Source organism: Geospiza fortis, unplaced genomic scaffold, assembly GCF_000277835.1.
Source record: "Geospiza fortis unplaced genomic scaffold, GeoFor_1.0 scaffold648, whole genome shotgun sequence".
Lineage (NCBI taxonomy): Eukaryota > Metazoa > Chordata > Aves > Passeriformes > Thraupidae > Geospiza > Geospiza fortis.
Genome location: NW_005054630.1, coordinates 336,755 through 347,481, shown reverse-complemented (window position 1 = coordinate 347,481; position 10,727 = coordinate 336,755). Strand labels below are relative to the sequence as shown.

Genomic DNA, 10,727 nt, shown 5'->3' with positions numbered 1-10,727 from the left:
TGCTGAACCCAAATACTAAACATGGGTATCATGTGTGTGTTAAGTATAATAATAAGCTGTATTTTCTTGATTGCATTTTCCCTTTAAAAGGTTTGCTGATCTTTGGAAGTTCACTTGTGCAGCACCTGTGCTGATAAGGAATTATTAGGGATAAATGGATATGAAGGGTAGAATTCTAAACTGATTTACACATCTCAGTAGGCTTGCAAAATCCTACTGATGCTGATACTGTTATTTAGTCAGCTAAGTGTTATTAAAACGTGTCCCCTCTCCATGTTGTGGCATTTTTTGTAGCTACAGAGAGATTTATTTTTAGACTTGATTTTCATTCTTAAGGCCTTCTGTGCTCTCAAAGAAGCAGCAGCTTAAAAATAATACATATTTAATCTCTTCAGGGGGATTATCCTTAGCAAAGACTGATGACCATGGCTTTAGAGTTTCAAGTGACAAATTTCAAGATACTGTAAATACTTTCTCATATTGGCAAGACAAGTTCCTTTCCCTGCTTGTTGTGAGGGTTTTGCACAGAGCTGGAGAAACACTGTTTTGTAATAATGTTTTATTTTCTACTCATCAATTTTCCAAGCCCTGTCAGTACCTCTTCAGACAGTCACCTTTTTCTTTTATTTTCAGTTCCAATGGATGAATCTAAATCTTTTGCTCATTTGCAGGACACATCTTCTCCTGACTCTGTTGACAAAGTCAATACCCATTCACTCCTTTCTGCAGGACTGTTGTGCAAAGTATTTTTTTCCACAGTGCAGGTCCAGAACCCACTGTCTCTTCCCACACTGAGATGATGCTTTTTCAATGCAACATCTGTCACTTTGTGGGACCCTTTTTGGAAATATTCCCAGTTCCTCCTGTGGGCAGGGGCCACCTCTCCCCCCCAGACAGCATACGTGCAGACTTGGTACAGCAGAATCTTTTTCCCTGTGCTTTGTGTTTGTTTTTCATGCTCTCACGACAAGGTGCTGTGAAAGGTGACTGATGGGCAGCTGCTATTTATGAGCACAGGGCAGTTTGTTTCCTTTTTGGATGCGTCTGCATGGCCTTCCCTTGACACCTGCAGTGCACCAGGGACAAACATAAACCAGAACTTCAAGGTTGGAAAAGTCACTGTTGAGTTGTCAGGTGATGCGTGTAACAAAAAAGGAAACTATTGGCTGGCCTTTAAGGGGACTAGGAAAAAGAGCAAAAAGGCACAATTTTCTGGATGACAACTGGGTGAAATCATGGCAAGATGAATGAGGCACTGTCTGATTGTGCCTCTTGAGTGATGCTGAGGCCAAAGATCATAAATTCAGGCAAAAGACCAGTGAGTTTGAGCAAGTTCCTTCAGAAACTTGAGAGCGAACAGCCATCAACAGATCTCACCACTGATGGGAGATGAAAAGAGGATTAGTTACCATCCCTGAAGGGATTTAAAAGAGCTACAGATGTGGCACTTAGGCACATGGTTTAGTGGTGGACTTGGCAGTGCTGCATTAATGACTGGATTAATTGATCGTAGAGGTCTTTGCCTACCTAAATTATTCCATGATTCAAAGATGAAAGGAATTTTTTTTTTTTTTTTTTGCTATGTGGCTTCCATCTGCATCAGATGGAAGGCTGTGGTCAAGGACCAATCCCCAATGTTAGCATGGACCTGTCCCTCAGGCACTGGGAGGAGGTTCACAGCACTTTGCCTTCCCCAGCATCACCACTGTCAGGGTCAGTTTGGGCTGCCAGGTCTGTGTGCTTTCATACATTGTTATTTTAAATGTCAGGTTAGATATCATTTGTGTGAAGAATCAGCAAGTTCTTGATATTAATAGCTGGGATAATGGCATGCAGCAATGTATCATTTTTTATTCCATGTGTTGGTTGTTATCTGACTGAACTGCCAGTCAACATGGAAATCAGTCTAAGTTCTAGAGTTCTAGCTGTCCTGTGATCATTATGAATATAAAAGGAGAAATGCAAACCTTTCAAGTGAAACATAAGATACAGTTTCAACAGTAACATTTTAAAAAACATAGGTAAAAAGCTGTGAAAGAGTGAGTACACTTAATTAGCTTCTACCAAAGCACGAACCAGGAAGGGCTCTTCTTCTTTGTACTGTCTTGATAAACCCTGCCTTGGTCATCACTGCCTGGCCTGAGCAGCCAAACCACTGACTGCAGGCATTTTGCCTTTCAGGGATACCCCTGCCTGCTGCCGTGCTGGCTGAGTTCCAGAGCTGCTTTGCTGCCAGGAGCAGAAAATTGCAAAATTTTTGGTTCCCCAAAAATCACGGAATCATAGACTGGTTTGAGTTGAAAGGGGTCTTTCAAGGCCACCTGGTCCAACTGCCCCGCAGTGAGCAGGGCCATATTCAATTAGAACAGCTTGCTCGGAGCCTTGGATGCCTCCAGGGATGGTTGAACACTTTCAGGGAGGGGGCATCCACCATTCCTCTGGGAAACATTCTGCTCACTTTCTGATTTTCCACCCTCTTTGTAAAAACCTTCTCTCTGCAGTCTGTTCTGAGCTTGCGTGGAGCTACTGGGATGGAAAGGCAATTCCCAAGAGCCTGGCTCCTTCTGAAGAGGCACCAGTGAGAATAACAGTAGGGTAGAGGAAGAGCTGAGTGTACTGTATGCAAAAATAAAAACAAATTACATTGATTATGCCCAGATATGATGTGCAAATATAACTCTGTCAATCCCTCCTCCCTCCTGCACCATGTTTCACCCTAAGTAGGGAACTCAGCAATTTGGCCACAAAGGCATTCCTTTGAAACTAAAACATGACAATTTTAAACCAAGAGTACTCAAGCAATATTGCTAGAGGCTAGCACTCACCAAGAACAGCCACTGCCACCCACATTACCTGCAGTGGAGGTGAAGTGCAATTCACTGCAGTGTTCTTTCCAAGCCTGAGTTAGCTGCATGCCCTATAAATGATCCAGTGGGTGCTGGTTGGGGTCAGATACCTTGGCTAAGTGGTTTTTCTGGAGAGGTTGATACAAAACAGCAGAGTCAAGCACTTCTGACCTCTGCAATATCAGAAAATAAACTATCTTTATTGGTTTCCCAGCTTGAAGAGCTGCAAGGTTTTCACTGCAAACCTTCCGGCCCCAGACTGAATAATTTCTTTCCAGGACAACTTTGTTTTGAAATGCAATTTAGAATAAACAAAGTTCTCATCCACTGCCAGACAGAGAGAGATGGGAAGTGCTAGCATTGAGTTCTGCCACAGGAAATATAATTTCCCAGTGTAAGATTACTAAAAAATGGTGAGTAGGAAGATGGATCTCAAAACAAATCTATAGAAAAATTAACTTCAGTGGGCAGGAGTGGCAGGTGGATATGAATCAGGCACAGCTAAAGAGGTAATGACCAAAATGGATGATGGATATCCCACCAATTTAAAGGGTATACTGATCAGTATTTCACCTACATATATTCCCATTTTGGCATCATTACTCTTGGTCAGCAGGTGCAGCATGTCACAGACCAAATTTATCGAATTGGCATAGAAGAATACAAACTTACTCTTGCTGTCAAAAGGCAGTTGTGGGGTCTCACTTTGGTATATAATCCATGTGAATGACTACCCACTGAGAAGTTGAGATTTTTTTCAAAAAATGAATAATCTGCTTCTGTGCTGAACATTGTCCGCTCTTCAGTGAATTTGCAGAATACTACTGTGACTGAGTGCAGGGAGTAAAGTTACAGAGATTTTTGGGCTGTACAGGAGTAAATGACACAAACCAACATAAAGGTAAGTCCAAGACTAACTCCCATGCTTCTTGCTGTAACAGTGGGGAATCTGTACTTTGGAGAGTGTTTGCTGCTTGGCTGTTAAGTTTAGTAAATTTCTCCCAACTAAGAAATCACACATTCTAAAATCTGCAAGTTCTTGGCCAAAATGAATGGATGAAGAAGAGGGGATGCATGTGGGAGATGCATTAAAAGTGAGGCAACTCAGGAAAATGAAGATCTGGACTTAGCAGAGCTTACCCACAAATGGCACAGACTTGCAAGTGGTATTCTGCTTCTGCTCACTTTCTGATTGCGTAAGAGTCTTTCACTGACTTTTTAGATTCACAGAATCCTAGAACAGTGTGGTTTTGAAGAGACCTTACAGACCATCTAGTTTCAACCCCCTGCCCTGGGCAGGGATACCAACCACCAGACCAGGTTCCTCCAAGCCCCGTCCCACCTAGCCTTGGACACTTTCAGGGGTAGGGTAGCCACAGCTTCTCTAGGCAACTTCTGTCAGGGCCTCACCACCTAAGTGTTTCAATTCTTCCTTTTATCTCCTCTCAACCTACCCCTTTCAGTCTAAAGCCATTCCCCCTATCTTATTACTCCATCCCTTGTCCAAGTCCCTCTTCAGCTCTCTTGGATCCCAGTTAGGCACTGGAAGGGGCTCTAAGGTCTCCCTGGAGCCGTCTCTTCTCCAGGTGAGCACCCCCAGCTCTCCCAGCCTGGGTCCAGAGCAGAGGCCCTCTGAGCAGAGGCCCTTTGCGATCTCCTCTGGATTTCCTCCAACAGTGCCACATCCTTCTTATGCTGAGGATCCTGGAGCTGGACGCAGCTCTGTAGGTGGAGTCTCACCAGAGTGAGCAGAGGTGCACAATCACCTCCCTCAACCTCCTGCCACACTTTCAGTGATGTAGCCTGGGACATCTTTGGCTTTCTGGGCTGCTGGAGCACATTGCCAGGGCATCCTGAGCTTCTAATCCACCAAAGCCCCAAGTCCTTCTCCCCAGGGCTGCTCTCAATCCATTCTGTATTTGTGCCCTGCCTGTATCTGTGCTTGGCATTGCCCCAGCCCAGGTGCAGGACCTTGCATTTGGCCTTTTTGGACTCCATGAACTGAGCCCTTCAGCTCAGACATCTGAACCAACTTGTTGGACTTCAGTTTCTGAACAGAAAACTCAGTTGTGGATGTTGAATTAGCGCAACTGAAGATGGAATAAGGACTATGGTCAGACAACCAGCCTGGGAGCAGCTACACCTGCTCTTCTTTCTGGACTTCACAGGGAAGTTATACTAAAAGACTTAATTATGTTAAAGCACAACATGTCCTCCATCTGTCACCATGCTTAAGGCTTCCCATAAATCCTGTGGTTAAAACCTATTCAATAGTGAAAAAAAAACCCAAAGGAATTCCATGGGACTATTCACAGGGCAAAATCTGAATTTTATTTTTAGACTGGAGCAGATTTTTGCCCCACCTCCTCTCCCTTTGTTGATAGGCCTTGAGGAATCTTGTGTTGATCATCCACCTCTCCTGGTAACATTTTGAACAAGGACCCCCATACATGTACACCTATTTACAATTTTTATAGGTAGGTGTTACTCAGCTTCTAATACTTCTGCAGCCCAGTGTATCTCATGACCCTCCCAGGGGATCTAAGTACCTCACTCCACAGACTTAAGATGCAACCGCATGTTCTGAGAGTAAACCAGTACTAAATAAAATTGTACTTTTGACTGGAATTTATTCTATGACTAAGAATAGAGAGCACACAGCCCCAGATGAATGCTGTGGGGTAAGACATGATCAGAGGAAGCTCCTTTTGTCATATCACTAGGGATTTATTAGGAAGGTAAGTTTTCTCTGCTGTAAGAAATTTGAGTTTTAAGCAACGTTGAGGTAATTTATAGCATTACCACCTTGTAATTTCCTGAGATTTAATTCAAAAGACTTGTTAAAAAGTAGAGGAACAAGAAGTCATTGAAGGAACTGCTATTTTAAAAAGACAATTTCCTTTTTAGATGATAATGCAATCTTCAGATAAGCTAAATCAGAAAGAGAAGTGAATACACACTTCTATTTAAGTTTGCTTTCTTGTGTTGAATTAATCACATAAAAAAGAAAGAAAAAATGAGTAAGTTGGATAAAAATAAATTGAATTTTCTTCTCTGAATGTCTGATGTTAAAATATAATTTATTTCCTATTGACACAACTGTAATGAAAAAGTAAAGAATGTAGTAAGACCTGCAGAAATACCCTAACAAATTATGTATTGAAAATGCCAAATAAAGATTTGCTTTGTCAAATCTCTAAAAGTGCTAACTTCGTAGTGATTTAGTCAGCTGCCAGAGGTTTGCAGCTGACCACTGAAAAGTGGGAATCAGAGTCCAGGAAACTGAGGTTCTCTTTGAGCTGCCACTTCCTCAGGGAACACTGTGTGTGTGTTTGGATTTGGCTGAACAGTCTGGGAAGGAAACAGTAGAGTTCTAATTGTTTTGTACCTGTGAGAATACATAAACTATCCTCCTGGAAGACCTTCAGCTAAAACAGTATGCTATAAGCTTCACACATTGCTGGTACTTTTGATTCTTCAATACTGTATCTTATTTTTTCACTTGACAGTCTAGGGAACTTGAGGAAAAACTGCTATTCTGGTAAGAGTTATCTTTTTCTCATAAATAATGGTGTAACTGCTCTGATGTGGTACTTGGATGTACATCCATGAAGATTTACTTCCATTTCTCATAGATCTACATGGAAGTGAGACCTACTTCTCCTCTCTTCATGGCATGGTGTCTTAGCAGACCATTTCTAGCCTGAAATCCTATCTTTGGTACAGCAGCTGCCACCCATGGTTGGAAGTGGTCAGGATGTATTAAAAATTCAGGATGTCCTGAGCTCCCCCCTCTCTCTTGTGGATGGTGATACACACTTAGTTGAGTGGAATCAGAATCAGAGAGGTTTCCTAGGAAATATACCAGATCATGATTTTTACTGCCCTCTTCATGGCCTGCTTGTGTCCAGAGGAGCTCCCTGGTGCCTCACTCAGCAGCACAGTCCCACTGATGCGCCCCTCCTGCTCTGCCCTGACTGCTGCCTGGGTCAGCAGCTCTTGCCTTTGAAGCCTCCTCCTTCCCTTCAGCTGCCACCCACCCCCGCCATGTGGGCATGCCATTAGGAATGAGGGGAGGTAATTGTCAGCTTGCACAAAGCCTCACTTAGGTGACCCGAGTTCATCGCTTACCTCCGTGACGGCGAAGCTTCGTTTTCCACAGGGAACAACCTTGTACCACTTGTCGTGCAGAACATCCATGAAGCCGTGGGATTTGTACTGGCTGATCAGGTCAGAGATGTTTGAGGTGAGCGGAGAGTTGGGGGGAAGACCAATGCCATATCCTAGAAGGCAGGACAGTGCAACCATCTCTCTCTTTCTTGTTTGGTTTTTGCTGATGTATGTTCATTTCAGCATAGAAGAGCGAGCTGGCACTCACTTTCAGCCAGCCAGCTCAAACCTGGCTTACTGTGGTCTGAGAATGCTGAGACAAGACCTTTTTTGGCGCAAAATAAAGTCACCCAATATAAAGAGAATAAGCAAATTCAACATTATTATGGCCACACAAGAAATATGTAAAACTGGAGATTCAAAAACTTAAAATGGAGACAATGGATTAATAAATATTTTCTCTAGAAACACAGACCTTTTCATGCCCTTGTCATGGATTCTTTCAGCAATGCAAAAGGGCCTCAATGTTATATAAATCATTCTGTAATCCCCTTGCATTGTTACAGCAGTGGATGTGACTGTGGTGTCAGATGTGACATTTTCTTTCTATGCATTTTCTGATGAGGAGCTGTACACACATAAATATATACAGGAGACATCTTCATTGTTATCACACAGCAACTGAAAGCCCAGGGGCTATGCTTTCAGCTCCTGCACTTCTGCTGTGGCACTGACAGGGATTTTCAGATACTAATAAATGCAGTTTTTAGCCACTGTTATCTTTCACCATGTTAAAGTGTGGGTAAAGGACTTGGTGTAAGTGAAAATGAATTCAGTAACTCTGAATGTGGTACTTTTACCAGAATCTGGGGTTTGATTTAAGAAATTCTAAACAAATACAACTGATCCCTCGAAGACATGTAGTTGCATGCCAATTGCCTGCAGAGATTAATTTCTAGTCCACTGTGGATTTTTGTTTTTCAGTTCAGAATTCAGAATTTCAGTTTGTCTCCTTAACGAAACCCACAACAACACAGGAAGAAAGAAAAAGCCCTCACAAACAGACAGGTGCTGAATTTTCCAGGACAGTGTCTCACTTTTTAATGAGTGATGAGGTGATAACTGTTCCTACAATGCTTCTCCCTTGCTGATGAGTTTTTTACATTGTACCTGCAATTCCATCTGAATAAATTTGCTCACATCAAAGCATTTATTTCAGAGTTAGCACAGCTAGAACATATAAATATCACATTTACAGCATACTTTTTTTGTAATTGGGTGATATGAAGGAAGTCCGCTCATCCAAAATCATACAGTTCAGTGTCTATTTGTTTGTTTCTTTTGCTATATTGAAATCTAATCTACTTGATTTGAAATTGTGGAAGTTTCTCGTTTTATTTCAGCAGAGTTGACTTTTCTGAAAGGGATTTACCAGGTTTCTGAAGGAGATTGTTTTACATTGTGATGGGAGCAGCTGCAGCTATTGCCCTTGGTGGGGAGGAAAGTGGAAGCACCAGTCCTTTGCACTGTCCATCTATCACAAAAGTGGTTTCTCAAGTCTGCTGCCCGTGTGCTCATCCACGCTGGAAGCAGCTTCACACCAGCCTTGCTTCCAGGCTGCCTTCTGAGCTGTCCTTGCTAATTTCTCAAGGCTACAAGAGGCCAAGCACCAGGGCAGGTTCCCTTCTCAATTAACTATAGATTCAGTGGGAATCTTGAGCTGACCTTTAAAATGAGAACAGTATTTGCCTGTTTCAGATGAGAGTGAAACTGCAGAACCGCATTGTGAACACGTTAGAACGGGGTTTTGATCACATGTCAACAAAGAGAACTGTCAGAAAAGAAGCCTCATTTCAGGGGCCTCTTTATTTCATGGTGAGCAGGGAAATGGACTCTGCCTCCTACTTGTCTGGAGACACACAGTCTGAGCACTTGGAATAATTTCTGTATAGAGCATGGCAACAGATCATAGAATCACAGCATGATTTGGGTTGGAAGGGGCCTTAAAGAACATTTCATGCCAATGCCTGCCATGGAGGATCTTCCACTAGGCCAAGTTGCTCAAAGCTCCACCCAACCTGGCCTGGAAACAGGTGGTAAAAGTGAAACGAGATCTCAAAAAGAAAAAAACCAAACAGAAGAAAAGGCCGGAGCTTTTGTTCTGCTCAATCACTGAGGATTTTGTCATAATCCTCAAGGGATCCTCAGTTTCACCTCCATATTTTCACTGAGAATACCACAGCACAACAAAGCAAATTCAACACATGAGGAACAGAATGATGTGTTACAAAATGGGTTATTACCTTCAATGGCAAAGGGTTTTCCCACAGTTAGGAGCTTGCAGTCAGCATCTATTGACACTTCATAATCTAAGAGTGCTTTATCCATGATGAAGGCATCAAGTTTTTCTGGATCATGCCTGTATTCAACACCAAAGTCAGAAACACAATCACTTCACAATCACTGTCTAAGTGACGCTGAACATCTCTCTACGCAGTTTTCTAGAAAATTACTGTATGAAAACCGGGACTGCTATTTGCACATCTGCTCTTAAATTGAAAACTGATTTGTATTTTGACGGGCAGAATTGTGCATGAAATGCAAACTTTGTGCATTAAAAACAGTCAGTGTATTTAGGACTTATTTTGCTCCCACAAAATACTATTGTTCTGGAAGACAAAAATCACTATAAAATGTTGGACTTTGACTCAACTGAAAGTGGCACAAGGCTTTAGTGGAGAAGATAAAAAATTGCTAAAGTACTGTTGCTGTCTTGGTTTCTTTGTGATGTTAAACTTGGGGGATATTATAGCAAAAATCCAGAGGATAACTTATTCAAAGGTATTTCTCCTTCTTTCTCTTTGAATTTGAAGTAAATTATTTCCTTCACCCAAGGAAGGAAATCTATCTTTTCCTTGTGTTGTCTTCATGAACACAATGACTGAATTTTACTAAAATAATAATTTCTGAACAGCATTTTTGGATAAAAATAATGATACAAAAGAATAGCTGCAATGCCTGTTCTCATCTAATCCCAGGACTGCACCCTCCATTCCTGTCCCCTTAAAAGTCTGAGTGTTCTCCTGATGTGATAACTTCATTGATTTCAATCCATTTACTCCAGTTTGACCCAAAGAACTGCCATGGGTCTTGATTATCAACAAGATGGATCTGGGGGAAAATATATGAACAGGAAACAACAGGAAAAAACTTCTGGTGAAAAGTTCTCAGGCCATCTGCCAGGCAACTTTTAAGATAAAATGAATGAATGATTTCAGGCTTATTACCATCTCCTATGTTTCCTGGAGGAGCTGTGTGATGCCCCAGACTGTTAAGCACAAATGTCTCTGAGGCACACTGACACCATGATTCCCTAAAGCAACAAGACTCTTACTATTTTTACCAGTCCACTGCTTCTTTTATTCATTTTAATGATAAATTAAGGTTTCTCTCTGAGAACCTCCTTTCCTCCCACCACACTAAGGAACCTCATTGGCAGCTTTTGCTTGGACTGGATGTTGTTTCTGAATGTTTCTCACTGCCTGATGAAGGGCTCCCAAGCTGAGGAACTTGCCAGGAGTTTATACACTGCCCTGGCCTGATGGCACCCCCACACTCAGGTGGGCATTCCTCCTCATCACCATTCAAGGTGATGGTCTGCACCGCGCTTTTCCTCAGTTCTCTTTCTATACAAAAACAAAGGCTACAAGAAGCAGCTAGGATACACTTTTGTCTTTTCAAGCAAGATCATTACTACTTTGCTTCATGCCA

The 10,727-nt window shown here is 42.2% G+C and overlaps 1 protein-coding gene across 2 annotated transcripts in view; it reads right to left on the bottom strand.

Moving 5' to 3' along the window:
- Window positions 1–10,727, bottom strand: part of GRIN3A (glutamate ionotropic receptor NMDA type subunit 3A) — a 42,576-nt gene that overhangs the window by 9,358 nt on the left and 22,491 nt on the right. For both annotated transcript variants that reach the window (XM_031064794.1, XM_031064795.1), the window contains exons 4-5: window positions 9,260–9,375; window positions 6,978–7,129 (exon numbers count right to left, since the gene is read on the bottom strand). In XM_031064794.1, coding sequence (XP_030920654.1) covers window positions 6,978–7,129; window positions 9,260–9,375 — 268 coding nt within the window. The remainder of the gene's footprint in view (window positions 1–6,977; window positions 7,130–9,259; window positions 9,376–10,727) is intronic.